Source organism: Hemicordylus capensis, chromosome 5 (assembly GCF_027244095.1).
Source record: "Hemicordylus capensis ecotype Gifberg chromosome 5, rHemCap1.1.pri, whole genome shotgun sequence".
In the NCBI taxonomy this organism is placed as follows: domain Eukaryota; kingdom Metazoa; phylum Chordata; class Lepidosauria; order Squamata; family Cordylidae; genus Hemicordylus; species Hemicordylus capensis.
The window spans coordinates 219,137,569-219,157,500 of NC_069661.1; the positions used below are offsets into that span (position 1 = coordinate 219,137,569).

General features: G+C 49.3%; 1 protein-coding gene across 10 annotated transcripts in view; it reads left to right on the forward strand.

The window, feature by feature from the left end:
* The window catches only part of ELFN2 (extracellular leucine rich repeat and fibronectin type III domain containing 2), a 197,774-nt gene extending 180,849 nt beyond the window's left edge, over nt 1-16,925 (forward strand). For all 10 annotated transcript variants that reach the window (XM_053258198.1, XM_053258196.1, XM_053258195.1 and 7 more), the window contains one exon: nt 11,308-16,925. In XM_053258198.1, the coding sequence (XP_053114173.1) occupies nt 11,877-14,291 (2,415 nt within the window). In that variant the 5' untranslated portion in view covers nt 11,308-11,876 and the 3' untranslated portion in view covers nt 14,292-16,925. The remainder of the gene's footprint in view (nt 1-11,307) is intronic.
* The last annotated feature ends 3,007 nt before the right edge of the window (nt 16,926-19,932 follow it).

Sequence of the window (19,932 nt, forward strand, 5' to 3'; positions counted from 1 at the left end):
ATCCCCTGTGGGGAATATCTTATAGTGCTCACACATATAGTCTCCCATTCAAGTGCAAACCAGAGTGGACCCTGCTTAGCGAAGGGGACAAGTCTAGGAACATAGGAAGCTGCTTTCTACCGAGTCAGACCATGGGTCCATCTAGCTCAGTATTGTCTACATGGACTGGCAGCTGCTTCTCCAAGGTTGCAGGCAGGAGTCTCTCTCAGCCCTATCTTGGAGATGCCCGGGAGGGAACTTGGAACCTTCTGCATGCAAGCATGCACATGTTCTTCCACTGAGCTATTCCCTAAGGGGAGTATCTTACAGCGCTCACACGTGTAGTCTCCCATTCCAATGCAAACCAGGGCAGACCCCGCTTAGGAAAGGGGACAATTCACGACCACAAGACCAGCTCTCCTCCCATTACACCACAGAGAAGTCGCTCAGTGAGGGAGCTGTTGCTAAGCTCAGATTCCTCCCGGCTTGTCCACCTGGAGCGATCGCTTTATGGCTGGTCTCCCAGCTGTGCTGGCCTGGGCTTCTGTTGCTCCTCAATGAGCCTGCTCGTGTTTCATATCCCCTGGAATAGAGATCCTTGCCTTCTCACCTCCCACCCTGCCTATCACTCCCTGCCAGCCTGTGGCGTCTGAGAAGCGAGAGAAAGGACGGGAGCCAAATGACAGAGTCAGCATCTTTCCCGGCCAGTGAGGAGGGCATCGGGCTGCTGCCTCTTATTCGCAGACTCTTCCGGCTGGCTGGCTTTTCGCAGGGTCTCAGCTGCCTGCCTTGGCCGGAGCGCTGTGGTGCTGTCCCCCATTGAGCTCCTCCCCTCCCTCTCTCCCCAGTGATGGATGGTCTCTGTCGCTTGGAGGCGGCGGCAGGTTGTTCTTGAAGGCCTGAGTGTAGCAACCACCGGGCAGCTGAGGATGAGGAGGATCCGGGTCACTGAGGAGCACTGAGAGGGTTAATGAGTTTTGCTCCCTGCATTTGCTGAGTCACGTAAGCTGGCCTGGATAAAAAATCTCTGCAAGTGAAATGAGGCAGGAACTGGAGAAGAGCTTTGATTATCAGGCACCTAGGCTCAAGGACAAAAGGAGGCATGGGATGTTGCCATTTGGACCTGGGTTCAAATTCAGCCTCAAGCATGCAGTTACTTATCAGCTCCGGATGCAAATCAGGGTGTACTGCTCTTACTGCTATGTCCAGTATGGCTGGGGGTACAGTAAACAATGCCCCAGAGAGCACAGTATATTAATAATGAACCCCATGGCCCAAGGCATCCATGGAGAGGACAGCTGGGCTTGTGGTAGGTAAAGTAAAGTGTGCCATCGGGTCGGTGTCAACTCCTGGCACCCATAGAGCCCTGTGGTTGTCTTTGGTAGAATGCAGGAGGGGTTTACCATTGCCATCTCCTGCACAGTATGAGATGATGCCTTTCAGCATCTTCCTATATCGCTGCAGCCTGATATAGGTGTTTCCCATAGTCTGGGAAACATACCAGTGCAGATTTGACCGGGCAACCTCTGGCTTGCTAATTAAGTCATTTCCCAGCTAAGCCAGCATGGATTTTCCCCTTTGCTAAGCAGGGTTTGCCTTGGTTTGCATTTGCATGGGAGAGTACCTGTGAGCTCTGTAAGATATTCCCCTTAAGGGATGGGGATGCAGCTCAGTGGTAGAGCAACTGCTTGCATGCAGAAGACCCTAGGTTCACTCCCTGGCATCTCCAAGTAGGGCTAGGAAAGACTCCTGCCTGAAATGTTGGAGAAGCTGCTGCCAGTCAGTGCAAACAATACTGAGCTAGATGGACCAATGGCCTGACTCCATCTAAGGCAGCTTCCTATGTTCCGCCCAGTCTTGCTGCTTAGATACCGATGCCTCCATCCTCCTCCTATGTCAGTAGTAGTCCATCTGCTAATTCTGGTGACTGTGCAAAAGGCAAGGATGGTCTGGGGAGGACAAGAGTCTCTCTGGCAGGCATGCCCTCAAGGAGACCGGGCATGGACTCTCCATAAGACAATAGACATGCCGGACCCTTCTTGTCTTCTCTGCTTTCTTCCCAGCTTTAATCCTGGGTTAAGAATATAAGAACATAAGAACAGCCCCGCTGGATCAGGCCCAAGGCCCATCTAGTCCAGCATCCTGTTTCGCACAGTGGCCAACCAGATGCCACTGGAAGCCACAGGCAGGAGTTGAGGGCATGGCATCTCTCCTGCTGTTACTCCCCTGCAACTGGTACTCAGAGGCATCCTGAGTACTGGTTTGGGGGGTGTCCTGAGACTGCCCTGCCCCTGTGTCTTTAGCTCCGTGTAGCTCAATGGTTGAGCATCTGCTGTGCATGCAGAAGGACCCAGGTTCCATCCCCGGCATCTCCAGGTTGGGCTGGGAAAGACTCCTGCCTGAAACCTTGGAGAAGCTGCTACCAGTCCAAGGCAACAGTCCTTTGCTACGTGGGCCAATGGCCTCATTCTGGAGAAGGCAGCTTCCGACGTGTCAACACCACCACTTCCAGCCATGCCTTGTTTACTACAGGGGCGGAAGACTGAGCCGGAGAGATGTCAGATCGCACTGAGCAGCTTGGTGTCTCACACGCTGCTACGATTGTTCAATGTCGCTGTCACGCACTGGCTTGGGATCACAGTCTCCGACCGCCCCCCTTCCTCTGATCCTGTCCATAGGCTGTGGCAGTGGCCTCAGCAGTGCTGGCGAGGGGAGTGATTGTCAGCCTGTTCCTCTACCAGCTGTCAGGGAGGGGGTGAGACTGCTCCTCACTGGGAGACTCTACGTCCAATTCACTCCCATCTCTCCAGACCTCCTCATCCCTGGCCATCCAAAGCAATCAGGGCAATCCCAACCACCTTCTCCTGACTCCACCCTCTCCAATGTAGTTGCCTGCATCCTCCCTCCTCCAGCTGTTGCCTGTCTTGCCAGCTGTTGAGGCCCTGCCTTCTCCTCTTTGCCACCAGGAGGAGCCACCGTGCTGGCCCATCCATGGTCTGTGGGTTCCTGTGTGTCCTGGCTCTCCCTGGCGGCGGCAACTGTGTAGGGTCCCAGCCAACTTTGCCTATACCCAGGGGCTGTATTACCTCAGTCTTCTTGGCCACCCGGCTGGGTGAGTACTTGGGCCCTCCCGGGGCCAGCGGAAAGGCCCGACAGTAGCACCAGTGAGTTGTAGTGGATATACAGACTGCAGAAGTGGCTGAACCCCTCCCGTAGGTTACACAGGAAGCTGCCTTGCTGAGTCAGACCACTGGTCCATCTAGCTCAGTATTGTCTACACTGGCTGGCAGCAGCTCTCTAGGGTTTCAGCTAGGTATTTCCCCACCGTTCTTGAACCTGGCACATTCAGCATGCAGAGCAGATGTGACTCCGCTTAACCCCATAAGCCTTCCAAAATCTACATTAAATAGACAAGAGAAAGGTGGGCAAAGGGGTTAGGAATGGATGATGGGTAGTGGGAATAGGATAGGAGAGAGTCAGGAGGGAGCAGAAAAACAGGTAAAATGAGTCTGGTTATTTCAGGGAGAGCTTTGCAAAAGATCTGAAGAGTATGAGAAGGGGGTAAAGGGATACAAAGGGGAATGAACATAAGAAAAGACCTGCTGGATCAGGCCCAAGGCCCATCTAGTCCAGCATCTTGTTTTGCACAGTGGGTCACCAGATGCCCCTGGGAAGCCCACAAGCAAGAGGTGAGGGCATGCCCTCTCTGCTGCTGTTGCTCCCCTGCAACTGGTATTCAGAGGCAGCTTGCCTCTGGCTGGAGGTGGCCTCTAGCTCTCCGACTAGTAGCTTTTGATAGACCTGTCCTCCCTGAATTTAGCGTTGGGGCACCAGGATGGAGGATGTAAACATGAGGACTAGAACCTTGAGTTGGATGCAGAACACAAAACAGGGATAGTGGCAACAGCTGCCATGATTGTAATGTCTCTCTATTTACAGTTATTCATTCTGTAAACATTGGAATATTAACCATCAGCTTGACAAGGTTGTGATCAAGGATCTGTTTTGTACACTGAAATGGCTAGAGAAAAGACTTCCACAGTTCTGAGCCACTACCCTCCCCATTCCTGGACTTCCTCTGCACTTCCTTCTTCTGCCCCATCAATTCAGCCAAATACTAACTAGACGGAGAAAGTGCTGAAGCAAACAGTTCGGCATCTTAAGAAACAAGTTCAGAGAGCTTAATGAAAGTAATGCAAGGGAGCAGAGAAAGGCCACTTTTTTTTTAAGCACCAGGAAGTATGTCCTCGAAGAAAAAAGGGCTGTTAATGAGGCCGCTGCTTAAAGCAAGTAATTAATGCACCATATACAGCTGGAATGGAGTGCAGAATAAAATAAAAATTAAAAGTCCAGATTGCCAGTGGACTGCTTTTCCATAGAGCTGAGAGCTTGGAAAGGGCATGGAATAGCAAGAAGGTATTGCAATCCAGAAAGGAGCAAATGAACGGAGATGGTGGGTGGGGCGGGGGGGGGGGAGAGAGGACGAACAGAGGTGGCCAACCTGAAGGTCACCAGTTGTTGGACTATAACTCCCATCCTCCATAGCAATTGCAACTGGGGATGATGGGAGTTGTAGTCCAGCAACAGCTGGAGAGCCTAAGGTTGGCAACCCCTGTATTCGTGGGGGACACAAGCAAATCAACATGTCCGCAGTGGCATTCTGTAGAATTTATGAAAGGAGGTGGCAGTTCTTGAAAATCTCTGACTTTCATTTCAGTGTTACTTTCAGTGTAGGCCCTATGCATGCTTACTCTGCTACTGAGGCAGGCATGTAAAGCAACGGCCATGGTGTTGCGGCAGAGTGGTCTTGCACGAAGAGTTACAGACTGTGGCACAACTGCACTTCCACGACGCTGCATCCACCAGAAAGGATGGACCTCGTGTCACAGGAGTAGAGCTGCACAGTGTTTAGGATTAGTGCAAGAGCACTCTCACACAACATTGAGGCATTGTTTGAGATGCTGCAGCAGCATCGGTGGTCCAGAACTGCCTGTGTTAGACTGTGCATGATGCCCACCACTGTGTCCAATGGGGCTTACTCCCTAGTCATACTGTTTGGGTCTTCTGATGTTCAACCCTACACGTCGGTATTGTGAAGCCAGAATGGACAGAGACACCACCACCCCCTTGGCTAACTGGGCGAGTTTTGCTTTGCTTTGTGGACTGCAGCCCCATTTGATGCCTTAATTGTTAGAATTATACTCCATTCTTCCTCCAGGGAACTCAGAACAGCTTTCTCAAGGAGTCTCCACCTTGATACTGCTCAGTTTAGCATGCATGCACACACACACACACACACACACACACACACACACACACACACACCCTCTTCCGTTTCAGAAATTAAACTGCAAACTTGACTGAAACGGACTCTTCTTTGGAAGCAAGCCTGGCCCCACCATTTTACATCACTAGTGAAAGATCATTGGCATCTTTAAGAATCTCTCTCTGGTTCACCCTTCCAGTTCCACCCCATCTTCAACCACCTTCTCTGCATCCTCCCTCTTCTTCCTCATCTTGTCTTCCTATCCTGGGTAACAACTGAGTATTCAACAGCATCTTTCTCCCACTTGATCTGTGATCCTTTAATCCAGCTGCCCTAGCAATTCTGCGTACCCAGATGATCAGCTCAGATCTCTCGCTGCACAGATTAAGTTCAGTTCCTCAAGGGTCTGCATTCTTCCCCATCCTTTCCTCCTTTGGTTCTATTTTCTGTCTGTTTCCTGCCCTTCAAATGTTTATGCTGGAAATTGTTTTTTGCTACAGCAGTAAAGGATTTAGTGATAGTCTTAGTACAGGCCCCTCTGAAAACAACAGGAGCAGCTTGAGAATATAATGAGATCTTACCTAAGCAACTAAGAAACATTTCAATTTTTAAAATACTCCTCCATATACTTTAGGTTGGCAGTGCTTCCTTATGACCAGTAGGGGGCTTGCTTTTCCAGCAAGGGAAGGCTGCACTAGAGAATTACAACAGAGATGAATAGTGGAGATGCTGAAGTTACCTAGGAAGATGCCTTATACTGAGTCACAGCCTTGGTCCATCGGGCTCAGTATTGTCTGCACTGGCTGGCAGCGGTGCTCCAGGGTTTATTCCACTTGATTATATTAAAAATCCATACAATTAATAACTAGAGGAGATGCTTCTCAGATGTTTAGATGACATTCTTGGCAGGCTCAAACAGGAGGCCAACGCCAACCAATGAAGTGCAGTGGAGATATGTGTAAGAAAGCATCCTTACTCTATGGATGCTGCTGATCATGCACGCAACCTTTCTGCCTGTTCACATCAGCAGCAGTGGAGGTGCCTATGGAACACCACTAGGACTCAACACATCCCCCTGGGCACCTGATCTTGGATGCTTCTTCGTCTGATTGGCTGCACAGATCCACGTGACCCATTCTGAGGCATTCTCTGCTGAGAGTAACCTCAGAATAGGGATTCAAGAATGACAGGAAGCTGCTAAATAAATGCCAGTTTTTCAAGTGATTTTACTGCCATTCGCCAAACATTTCTCCCCCATCAAGATCTTAAGTTTTGAGGTGAAAAACTGAAAATATCCAATGCAGCTCTGGTTAGGGGTCCCTTATGAGGCACAGGTGCAATATTTTTGGAGTGAGTGGGGAATTCTGCTTTTTATCATGGCAGTTAAGATTGAATTAATTATCCTTTATGTATGAATTTAGACCTTTAGTAATACAATAAGCATGATAATGATACTGATTAGAATAAGAATGTTTGCTGACATTCTCCACAAGGTAACATGGATGGTTCAGCACTGCATGCATGTGTCTAAAGCACTGGCCATGCTGCTGTGGAACACCCCTGTTCTGCAGTGTTTGAAATGTTGCACAACGCAGTGCCCATTATTTTCAATGGGCATCACAGCACACAACTGTGATTGTACAATTTCCAGCCACTGAAGAACAGGGGTGTTCCACAACACTGTGATCACTGTTCTAGACATGTGCAGGGGTGCAGGCATCGCTGAACCATCCACATTATCCTGCGGAGAATGTCAGCAACCCTCCTCCGCCGCCGTCTCCTCCTCCTCACATTATTAAAGGACTAAATTCATACATTGGAGAATGTCAGATCATCATCATCATCATCATCATCCACAACAAACAGCAAGTGCCGCCTTTGTAAAGAAGCAGATGAAACAGTGGACCACCTAATCAGCTGTTGTAAAAAGATCGCACAGACTGACTACAAACAAAGGCATGACAAGGTAGCAGGGATGATACACTGGAACATCTGCAAAAAATACAAGCTACCTGTAGCCAAACATTGAAAAAGTTGAAGAAAATGAAGATGCAAAAATATTATGGGACTTGCGACTACAAACAGACAAACATCTGCCACTCAATACACCAGATATAACTGTAGTTGAGAAGAAAGAAAAACAAGTTAAAATAATCGACATAGCAATACCAGGGGATAGCAGAATAGAAGAAAAAGAAATAGAAAAAAAAATCACCAAATACAAAGATCTACAAATTGAAATTGAAAGGCTGTGGCAGAAAAAGACCAAAATAATCCCAGTGGTAATTGGCACCCTGGGTGCAGTTCCAAAAGACCTTGAAGAGCACCTCAACACCATAGGGGCCACAGAAATCACCATCAGCCAATTACAAAAAGCAGCTTTACTGGGAACAGCCTACCTGTATATTCTGCGACGATATCTATAACAACAGCAACAACATTGACAATAAAATTCTGGCATCCCAGGTACTTGGGAAGGACTCGATGTCTGGATAAAACAAACCAGTCAATAACACCTGTCTGACTGTGTAAATAAGAAATAATAAAAATGTTTATATTCTTGGCCATCACATCACCCTGTGGGCTATGAGTCCCATAGGTTCATGAACTAGCTCAGAAATATTTTTGAGATCTGCTAGTCAGGTTGAATCAGAGGCACTCTTACCCCTGCACTTCAGGGCCAAAGTCCAGGGCCTCCACACCCCTTGGGGCCCCCCAAATTGTCTTTAGTCTGTCCTAGATGGTATGGTTTGTGCCCTCAAGAACCTACATGTTAAAAAAAATGATGCTTAACTTGCAGCATGGGGTAGGGAGGGCTCTAAAGGCGTTTAGGTCCAGGCTCCAAAATTACCTAGGTGCACCTCTGGGTTGAATTCTTCAACTCATGCCCAGATCTCCATGATTTACCACATCCTGGCTCAATCCACATCCTAGAAAAGTTTTCAGAATGTACTGACAAGTCCCCAAGTGAATGTGTTTCAAAGCATTCAGCAAGACTGTTCCAACATATATAATAATTCTCATGATGACTTTGACACATACTAAATAGCCTTGTGAGTTCATGCTTTATGGGGAGCCAGATGGTAACTGCCTTGTGTCTCAGAGCTGCAGTGTGAGTACCAAGTACATCTTTCCAGGCCTCGGGACCCCTTCAGCAATGCATAATGCAATGGTTCATCTCCTATCAGGGAGTCAAGATGATTTAAAGCAGTACCCGACACAGCCTGGTAACATTACTTGACACACATACATACCAGAACATTCAGGAATTCAAAACAAAACCCGTATCACTGCATAGCCTACTTTGGCTTGTCACTTTCATTGTCATTCAAAATTCTGAAGTATTAAACATAAAACAATAGATTGAAGATGCCTGTTAAGTCAAAGCAAAAGGCTTGCTAACATGCTCCTGGAACACCTTTTCCTGTCTCTCCATCAGAGCTTTCATTTCTCTATTACAAAGGTGTAATTTCCATACTGTGCAGGAACCTGTGGAATTGGCTGAGGGAAGGGGAGACTCCGTGCACAGACTCCATGCATGGCAGAGCTTTATTGGCTGGCATTCTGCACAGCATTCCCTATAATGGAACATGTGCGCAGTTGCGCAACAGCACTCTTGCGCAGAACACAATAGCTGCACAAACAGAGTTGTGCGATAGACAGCCAGTGGAAATATTGGCTGTCCTAGGCACAACTGCATTTGTGCAAATCTCGCGGTGCAGCAGTACACATGTCCTGCTGGAAGGCAGAAAGAAGATGGCACAGTATGTCAGTCAGGGAAAAAGAAGGGCTGCATGATCTGATGGCCCTCAGAAAAGCACTGAAGACACACCTGTTCAGTCAAGCTTTTCGTTGATTTTTATAACCTGGTTTAACATTTTAATTTGTTTATCTGTTTTAAATGTTGATTTTAAAGTTTGCAGACATTTTAATCAGTGGTAAACCATCTTGAAACCTGGTTATAGGTGGTATCAAAATGCATTCTATCTATCTATCTATCTATCTATCTATCTATCTATCTATCTATCTATCTATCTATCATGCCTGATTCCATTACCCTTGGAATTGCCCAGCTGAGAACAGACGCCTGCAAAGTCCTGACATTACAAAACCACACACACACACACACCACCAGCTCTCTAGCTGGTGTTGGACTACAACTCCCATCAACCCCAGCTGTACTTTATTGCAGCAGGGGTTGGTAGGAGTTGTAGTCCAACTGCAGCTGGAGATTCTCAGGTTGGCCTCCCCTGCTTTATAGGCCTAACTGAGCTAGGATTGGCCTGTGGGGTCAGCTGACACTCAGTGCAGTCTAGGTGGTGCCTTCTCTTTATATGACCGGTTTGCTTTGCAAGGAAAGTCGAAGCACTGGTGGTGCAGAAGTAAGGGGCCAGATCATGACTGCTGGGTTCCCTGGTTTGAGACATGCACACCTTGCTGCCTTATGGATAATGGTGTTTGCTTACCAGCATCCAGATCTAAAAAATTGTGCCTCAGACACTTGTGTCTAGAATTTTCAGCTTTTGGCATGGCTGTCATGCTAGATGAGATGGAACTTTGATTTGACTTGACTGGGCCCATCTTATGGACTTACCCTGTCATTTTCTTGTCTCAGAATCTGGCATGAAAAAGGCCTGGTGCCAGGATATGGCTTGGCAGTTGAGAAACAGGGTTATGTACAGTCTGCACAGTGAAAGAACATCAACATATTGGCCAAAGTAATCTAAAATCTGTGCCAAGAAAGTCTGAATTGTGCAACCATGGGAGGTGCAAATGGTGATAGAGGTCACTGAAGCTCCACCTGCTAGCCCCTGGAAAACCTGCTCTGCTCCTCCTCCCTCCAGCTCCTGGTATGTCACCAGGCATGGCCCACACAATGGCAAGGTCATGTCTGCAACCTCAAGGGTCTGCAACCTCCATATATATATATATGACTTTCAGTAAGACAAATTCTGCACCCAGAATATGGAATATGCAACTTCTATACTGCCATGGCACAAGCACCAAATCACAGAAATATACCCAATCCTGGATCTCATGGGTGTGAAAGTGTGTCTGCGATTCATATGGGCAAAGCACATGTTTGCTAATGATGGTGATGTTATGTATTCCAAAGGGGCGAGTTGAGCCCTAAGGACAGATATCTAGTTCTCTGTGTTGATACATCTCCCTGTTCCTCAGCATGCATCCAGCCCAGCTGTGACCAACACAGCTGTACTGTTCTCTCCACCAATTAGGTGCCCCCCCCTCTAGCCTGTACTCACCAAGACCATATTGCCCCCCCCCCACCCGCCAGCTCTGCTAAGGCGAGAGAATTATTTTCAGAACGAGAGCAGTTATACAACAAATGAATTATTTATCTTTTAGCATCAAGGAAGAGAAAAGCATTTAGTTAGGAGCCTTATTTATTTATCTTGTATGCATGTGCGTAAGAGAAAGAAAGAGAGAGAGAGAGAGATTTTCTTTCTAGGGACAGCTGAAAATCTCCACTGAAGGGAGGAGGCATGCTAAGCTGATGGAAACACAGCTGTACCTCTTCCTTCCTCCCCATCTCCCTCCATCTTCACATAGAGTCTTCCCTCTATCCCCCCCCCCCAATCTATGTGCAGAATAAGTTTTGTTCTGGGCAGCAGTATCAAGGCAGTGTGTGCACACGTGCATTCAGAATGGGGCCTTCCTGATTCAACCTGAGCGGGATCTGAAATTAATTGAGCAGGCATTTTAAAAACCGTGTGTGCACGCACACATGCACACGCCTTAGAGGGAACGCTGGTCTTCACTCCCCCCTCCTCACAAGACTGAAGCTTGGTTACATAACAGAACCCAAGTACCCTTCTGGCTATCATTGATATACAAGATTATTTTACAAGGGTTCCCTTCGCCAAAGCTTATCAACATAGCAGGCAATACTAATCCAGTGCAGCCCCCTCTCCATCTCCAGGGCTCTCTGCTCATCATCTCCCCATCCCTGTGAAACTAACAAACCTCACTGTCTTTTCCCATATTTCAAAGCACCCCCCTAATTGATGCCTCTTCTTGTCTCTTGTGTGTTTCCTTTCCAGATTTCAGCGACAGATGGATCTCTCCCTCCCTCTCTCTCTCCCTCTCTCTCTCCCTCTCTCTCCCTCACTACCCTCCCTCTCTCCTCCTCTCCCTATATTATTGTGCGTGTATGTGCGTTCGGCACGTTTGATCTGAAGTTCTGAAGCATCTTGGAGGTGACTGGCGAGAGGAGGAGGAGGAGGAGGCAGAAGCAGCACCCAAGCAGCACAGACGACACCAAGGCTGCTCAGCCTTGTGACCCAAACTGCATCATGGTCTTGTTGCGGGGAGGCTGTGGGGGAGTTGCACAAAGATTTGCTGCTGAGTGCTTCATTTTTGTTTTGCTTTAAGAAGAAGCACAAACCGCCCTGCTCCTGCTGCCCTGGTACAATTTTCACCCTGGTTCGGCTTCATCACTCACTGTGTGCAAAACAAGGCTCATGAGACAATGGTGGCATCGGATAGAACTGGGGTCCCCATGCCCTTCTTTTGCTAAGCTCAAAAGGTGCCGCTTGCCCTCAGAGCTTTCCCTTCACCTTTGTTTTGCTGTTTTGCCTCGTTTAGCCTAAGAGGGGTGCTGCAGACCAACATGCTTCACCTGGGATTTTGGGTGGCTACCCTCTGCTGCATTTTTGCCCCCGGAGTTGTCCGCAGTGACTGCTGGCTGATAGAGGGAGACAAAGGTTATGTGTGGCTTGCAATCTGCAGCCAGAACCAGCCTCCTTACGAGACGATCCCCCAACACATCAACAGCACTGTGCATGACCTGCGGCTGAACGAGAACAAGCTCAAAGTGGTGCTCTATTCCTCGCTGAACCGCTTTGGCAACTTGACGGACCTCAACCTAACCAAGAACGAGATCTCGTACATTGAGGACGGAGCCTTCATGGGGCAGTCCAATCTGCAGGTCCTCCAGCTGGGGTACAACAAGCTCACCAACCTGACGGAAGGCATGCTGCGTGGCATGGGCCGCCTCCAGTTCCTCTTCGTGCAGCACAACCTGATTGAGGTGGTCACCCCCAATGCCTTCACCGAATGCCCCAGCCTCATCAGCATCGACTTGTCCTCCAACCGCCTCAGCCGGCTTGAGGGGGGCACTTTCACCAGCCTCAGCAACCTTATGGTGTGCGAACTCGCTGGGAACCCCTTCAATTGCGACTGCAACCTCTATGGCTTCCTCATGTGGTTGGTCGCCTTCAACAATGTCACAAAAAACTATGACCGCCTACAGTGTGAGAGTCCCCGGGAGTTTGCTGGCTATCCGCTTCTCATGCCGCGGCCACACCATAGCCGAAATGCCATCACCATCTTCAAGTCGATGTGTGGGGATGGTACCTTCCCCTCCATCTCCAGGATCAACCCTACACCATTCATGCCAGACTCTCAGAGAGACCCAGATGACAATGTTGAGAACTCGGGCATTAGCCCTGGGGACTTCCTCTCGGTTGAACCTCCGGCATCTTCCACCACAGATTCCTCCTTCAACCCCAGCATCAAGGTCCAGCAGGTGACTATCACCTCGGCTGCCTTGGAGGTGACTATCCCATCTCCTTTCAGCAAGATGTACGTGCTGGTTCTGTACAACAACAGCTACGTCGCTGACATAAGGACACTGAAAAAGAAGAAGGAGGTTGTCATTGTCAACCACCTGAAGGCTCACACAGATTATACCTTCTGTGTAGCATCTATACGCAACTCCAAACGCTTAAACCACACCTGCCTCTCCTTTGCCACTAGAAGCAAAGGCAGAGAGGAACCAATCCCCAACACCTCCACTACGACCCACTACATCATGACCATCTTAGGCTGCCTTTTTGGGATGGTGATTATCCTTGGCATCGTCTATTATTGTCTGAGGAAGCGGAGGATGCAAGAGGAGAAGCAAAAGTCTCTCAATGTCAAGAAAACCATCCTTGAGATGCGTTATGGCTCCGATATTGACACCAGTTCCATCGTACACCCTTCGCAGAAGCTGGGAGAGCCTCCTGTCATCCCAGTCTCACGGATGTCCTCTCTTCCATCCATGATTGGGGAGAAGATGCCTGCCTCTAAATCAATGGATTCTGGCATGGAGACTCCCAAGGTCACCACCAAGGGCAATTACATTGAGGTTCGGACAGGTGGAGGGGATGGGCTGGACAGGTCACAGCGAGACGATGACCTGCATGAACTGGACAATGGGCAAGGTTCAGCAGCTGAAATCTCCACAATTGCCAAGGAAGTGGACAAGGTGAACCAGATAATCAACAACTGCATTGATGCCCTCAAGCTGGACACAGCCTCCTTCTTGGGGGGAGGGGGTGGTGTTGACTCGGACATGGCTTTTGAATGCCAGTCCATACCGGCCGGTTCCTCTAGCGGACTGGAGCGGCCAAGTTTCCTCTCGCCGCCCTACAAGGAGAGCTCCCATCATCCCTTGCAGCGTCAGCTCAGTGCAGATGCTGCTGTGACCAGGAAAACCTGCAGTGTCTCCTCCAGTGGCTCCATCAAGAGTGCCAAGGTCTTCAGCCTCGATGTACCTGACCACCCAGCATTGAGTAAGGCAGACTCCAAGTACATTGAAAAAGGCAGCCCACTCAACAGCCCTTTGGATCGTCTTCCCCTCGTGTCTCCAGGTGCCATCCACCACCTGGAGGTGAAACCTTCCTACCATTGCAGCGAACACCGGCATTCCTTTCCAGCTCTCTACTATGAGGAGAGTGGCGACACCTTAAGCCAACGGGTGTCCTTCCTTAAGCCGCTCTCTCGCTCCAAGCGGGACTCCACATATTCTCAGCTCTCACCCAGACATTACTTCTCGGGCTACTCCTCCAGCCCAGAGTATTCTTCAGAGAGCACCCATAAGATCTGGGAGCGTTTCCGGCCTTATAAGAAGCACCACCGGGAGGAGGTTTACATGGCGGCCGGCCACGCACTACGGAAGAAAGTCCAGTTTGCCAAGGATGAAGATCTGCACGATATCTTGGATTACTGGAAAGGAGTCTCTGCTCAGCAGAAGTTGTGACTCTCTCATTAAAAGGAAGAAAAACCAACCACACAAAAAAATTTAACCCACCTAACTGTGAAAACCAACCAACCAACCAACCAACCAACCGAACAAAAGAAACTGAAAACTATTTCTTAAAAGTTTACAAAAAAACCCAAGTGAAATGAATTGTCTCTACTGTGTTACGGGGACCATTGTTACTCCTTCAGATGGTGGGGAGGAGACACTTGCTTTTATACTGTGGTCAAGAGAGGGGGACGACGGTTAGGGGGGAGAATGAGCTTGTAGGTAGCAGCAGTGGGAGGGGAAGGATGCTAACCAGGCATAGGCTAAGACGCTAACCATCACTTTTCTGTTTTTCTTGTTGTTTTGCTGCAGAAAGGGCGGGATTTTGCTTGTTCCTCTGACAAAAGAGAGGGATGGCCGCCTCCTTATTCCTCACTGTACATTGATTTCCAGGGGTCTTTTGAACATTGCCCTGACCCCACAGGAGCTGCCTGTCCTCGAGCAGCTGGGGTAATGTTTAAATAACCCAACCACATGAGCAAGAGTAGATTCCATGGATGCCGAACAGGACATTTGCACACTGCTGGGATTGGGGATGCCACTTCTGTGGCAAAAGCCCACATGGTCAACCCCAGCCCGTACAGTTGGGTCAATCAAATGCCATTTCAGCTGTGCCAGAACTTTTCATGGAGAAACAACTCCCTTGTAGCTAGAGTAAGGCTTCCAGAAGAGATGTAGAGTCAAATGATTATCTTTGGTGTGCTTGGAGTCGTATTGGCCTACTCACATGCTCCCATCTCCCCATATCCTCCTTGCTGAGATTTGTGCAAGCAGAAACTAGAGCAAAAAAGAGTCTTTTTAGGATATCCTCACCTGCCCATGACTGGTGTAGGCTGCTGCAGGACCTAGTGGCTTCCTTCACTGTGGAAGAGCCTTGGTGAGGAAGCCTTTTTATGATGGGGTCTACCGTCTTCTCCCTCTGCCTCCCCCCCTCCATTTCTGAGGAAGAGAAAGTGTGAGCTCTCGTGGAGGCTCCCCATATCTCAGTAGAGTGTTCCAGTTGTCTTCCAAGAAGGGAGGGTGAATATGTTGTCCAGCACAGGAAAAGAGAGATCACCTATCTGAGGGGAAGGAGAGGAGGACATTATCTGTAGTCTCTCTAAAATATCCATGAGTTCTGACCCCACTCCTCACCCCACCCCACCCCACCCCACCCCACACCTCAGCATCAAGATGGTGCGAGCAGCACACAATTCCCTCCTAGGATATGCTGTGCACTGTGTGAAGCAGAGCCTTGTGAATGACTGACTGACAGGCAGACTCCATGACTGACATGGTTCCTTACTCTGAAAGAATGGACAGAATCCATTATGAGATTCACCAGTGGGTGATTCTCAACTTCCTTTACACGAAGTGTCCTCAAATTTTGGTCCCCAGATTTTGTTGGACTACAACTCCCATCATCCCCAGCCACAATAGTCAGTCGTTGTAGCTTGGGGTGATGGGAATTGTAGTCCAGCAACATTTGGGGACCAAAGTTGAGAACCCCTGCTTTACACCCAACTGCCACTATGTGATCTACGATGCAAATAAGGGAAATACATAGCACTATGTGGCTAGAAGTAAACTGTTTAGGACTGTCTTATGGTAGATTCTATTGGATGGCCCTAGAGGAAAACAAGAGAGCAGAGATGTACCACTTCTCAGAGGCCTTGAGTCAAAGAGGGCAAGACGAGGAAGTTGACTGGCTTAGGAACAAGCAAGCAAAGCAGTCCAAGTGACCCTGGCCGGGGGCGGGGGAAATAGACATTACTTGGTTACATTGGTGGGCAGGCCAGCCTCACTCACCGGCACCTGGCAGTTTGTGCCCATCACCTGCCCTCATGGCTTCCTTTGGCTGGTGACACCCCAGTCCTGACCACCAGACTTCCATATACAACTGGGGAAAGATGCCAGTGGCCCCTGGGAGGAGCAGAGAATGATGCAAAGGTGAAGGTGAATGAGCCAGAGGCTGGGTGAACTATTTCAGGGGTTCCCAACTTGTGGTACTTCAGATGCTCCTGAACTAAAGGTAAAGTGTGCCGTCGAGTCGATTTTGACTCCTGGCGCCCACAGAGCCCTGTGGTTCTCTTTGGTAGGATACAGGAGGGGTTTACCATTGCCGCCTCCCGCGCAATACGAGACAATGCCTTTGAGCTACAACTCCCATTATCCCCAGCTATGATTTATTGTGGCTGGGAGTTGCAGTTCAGGGACATCTGGAGCAGTATTCCCTCTAAGAGGGATTCCCAGGTGTTGTTGACTACAATTCCCAGCATCCCCAGCTGCAATAGCCTTTACTTGGGGATCCTGGGAGTTGTAGACAACGTCATCTGGGATTCCCTGTTAGAGCAAACACTGATCTGGAGTACCACAGGTTGGGAACCCCTGCGCTATTTGAAGGTCAGCTACTCTGCCATCTCACAGGGCCAGCAGGATTGGAATAATGTAACCAAGGAGCCAGTGGTAGGTAAGAAAGTATGGAGGGGGATGCTGAGAATGGGGCACCCAGGCAAAATACTGCATTATAGACAATGTGTCATCTATGCAGGGATCCTCAACGTTGGGCCCCCAGATGTTCTTGGACTTCAACTCCCATAATCCCCAGCCAAAGGCCACTGGGCCTGGGGATTATGGGAGTTGAAGTCCAAGAACATCTGGGGGCCCAACATTGAGGATCCCTGAAGCACAGAGCCACAGGTGAGCCACTTCTTCAAGGAGGCCCTGGTGCCAACTTTATATCTGGGATACAGAGATGATGCAAGGGAGAGGAATGTGTGCTAAGTAGAGGTTTTTTTGCTAAGTAGAGGTATTCCCTATGAATTTTGCTAAGTAGAGGTATTCCCCTGCCAAGAGAAAAGAGGCTCCACCCTGCAGAGTGCTTCCACTTCCTCCTGCCCCCTGCCACGTGGTGTAAGAAGGCATGCTCTCTCTCAGCTCTTTGTCATGCTGCTTCCTCCAGAAACCATAGCCTGGGGAACTCCCTTACACTTGCCTGTCCCCGAAGAACACACCAACAAAGCACAAGCTGTTGCAGCCCCAGAGCGCTCTAGTGATTCCTTTTCGAGGACTGGCCCCTATCGAGCAAGGGGGCTGCTTAAGAAGCAACTGGCTACCTTGGCAGAAGGCTCCTCTTGCTATAAAACTTACCTTGGCAGTACTGCCCCAGGAGTAGGGCTGAACCGAGGGTATTCTGGACCCTGCTTGCAAGCCTCAAAAGTGAATCCCCACCCCACTGCAAGAAAGGAAAGGTCTCTTTTGCCTTGGGGCCACAGATGTGCACACTCACAGAAGAGGACAAGTGGGTTGCCTTCCAGCCAGGGCTAATCTCTATGCACCTTGCAGAGAGAAAGCAGAGCAGCTCGGGCTGTTAATAGAGATGGGAAGGCCTGTGGGGGAGGGGGGCGGGACCAGGAAACACCCCCCCCAGGGAGGGGACTGTTTTCCCCCAGTTCCCCCCCCCCCCAGGCCTTCACCTCTCTAGCTGATAGCATTTGGGAACCTAGGAAGCTGCCTTAAATTGAGTCAGACCATTGGTTCGTCCAGCTCAGTATTGTCTGCACTGACTGGCAGCAGCTCTCCAGGGTTTCAGGCAGGAGCCTTTCCCAGCTCTGCCTAAAGATGCTAGGGAATCGAACCGTAGGTCATTCTGCATGCAAAGCAGATACTCTGCCACCGAGTGACAGCCCCGGCCGCATTTCTTCCTTCCAATCAGCTCCCTGTAGGACTGGTGGCAGGAAGAACTACGTGAACCTGGCAATGGGAAAGAACAGTCTGATCTGCAGTGTCTGGCTACCAGACCAAGGGGTGGACAGCACCCTGTAGTCTTGGCGGTTTCCGTAGATTTATCAGGCCTGCTCAACTTTGGCCCTCCTGCAGATGTTGGTCTACAACTCCCATAATCCCTGACTACTGGCTACTGTGGTTGGGGGTTAAGAGATTTGTAGTCCAAAAACAGATGGGGGGCCCCTAGGTTGAGCAGGCCTGGTTTAATTGGAGATATCTTTCCAGGTGGTGGGAGGAAACTGAGTTGAACGAGTAGTGCTTATTGCATTGCTGTGTGATGCAGTACACAAGCCTCCCACCACATGGACAGACCCAACCTCTGCTACATGCTGTGCTTCCTACAGCAACCACAGAAGAGAAGTTCCCATCTCTTACTGGACCAACCAGCAACAGTATAGGCAGCCAGAAGGTCGTCTGGACTCTCAGCAAATGGTAGCGCTTCCCAGTGGCTGGTGTGTTAAATCTCAGGGATTTGTTTACTATAGAAACAAGTGGCAGCTGAGATCCTGGAGGGGTATGCTTGATGGGAGCTGAGCAGGGTGTGGTCTCTGTGGGCCTGCAGAGGTAAAGGGATGGGTGGGATTCCAAAGACAAATTCCAGGAATAAACATCAAGGGGATCTGGAAGTCTTCTCTGTGGCGGAGAGAGGTCCTAGGAGTAGATCCCTGGTAGAACCTCAAGCAAGTTGTTTGGAGTATGTGCTTTATGAGGCCTGGTCAGGAACCTCTAGGGTTGTATACTTTATTGGGATTCACTGACTTACATACAGAACAAGGATGTACAGGAGCAGCAAGAGAGAAGCTTAATGGACCTTCCCAACTAACTGCACTGGTGCAGCAGGCAAGATACAACGTTTGTCACCCTCCCCTTCCCCAGCAAGCCCTCTGTGACACCCGAAAATATGTCCCTAAGGGCTGCACAACCCTCAGGGTCATATTTTCACGTGGCACAGACAGCTTCCTGGAGAAGGAGAGGACATCGAAAATTGCCACTTCTCTGCTGCACTGGTGCAGTTAGTGGGGAAGCTCTGTTAGGCTGCTCTCTCACTGTATCCTTGCTCTGTATGTCAGCCAGAGACAGCATGTTAGGGGCATGTCCACTGTGAGAATTTTATCCAGTGGAAATGTGAGGACACCTAAGAAAAACCTGAGGATTCTTTGAAGATGCAGGGAGGAGGGAACTGTACATTTACTATGGGGATTCAGTGGGACAGACCCAAGACTATAGTCCTTGTGGATTCATCAATGAAAAGCCAGATATTTTACACAGACACTTTTGCATGTTGGTATGTTTCCTGTATAGTGGGCCATGCAGGGACCCTAAATGAATGTAACAGCTGGACCAAGCACAGTTTATTATGGCTCTGAAATGCTCCAGTCTGAGGGAAGGGTCTGAGGGAAGATTCTGGATATTCTGCACTTTGGGGGCTCAAAACAATGATGGAGCTGGGAATTTGCTGGTAGGAGGTCATGCTTCAAGTGTGGGGAGGTTCATGTGCCCTGGGATTTCTGAGGAGCTGATGAACTGAACATTGGCTCATGTAGATCCCCCCAACCATTGTGGAAGGGTAGGATTGCTGACTCATCCCAATGCTCTAGGATTGCCCGAATCCATCTAGGGCAGGGTTCCTGTGCCTTTAATACATGTGTAGAAAGGACAGTTTTGGTAGCTCCTCCCACAACAGTGCTGCAGCAATGGGAGAAGCTGCTCCAACCAAAATTCTCGTTGTCAAGTCATTATTAAAAGACACGCAAACACTGTCCCTGATAGATGTTGGCATTTCTAGGGACATGAGATAACTTGCCTTTGGACTCGGAATCAGGGTAAA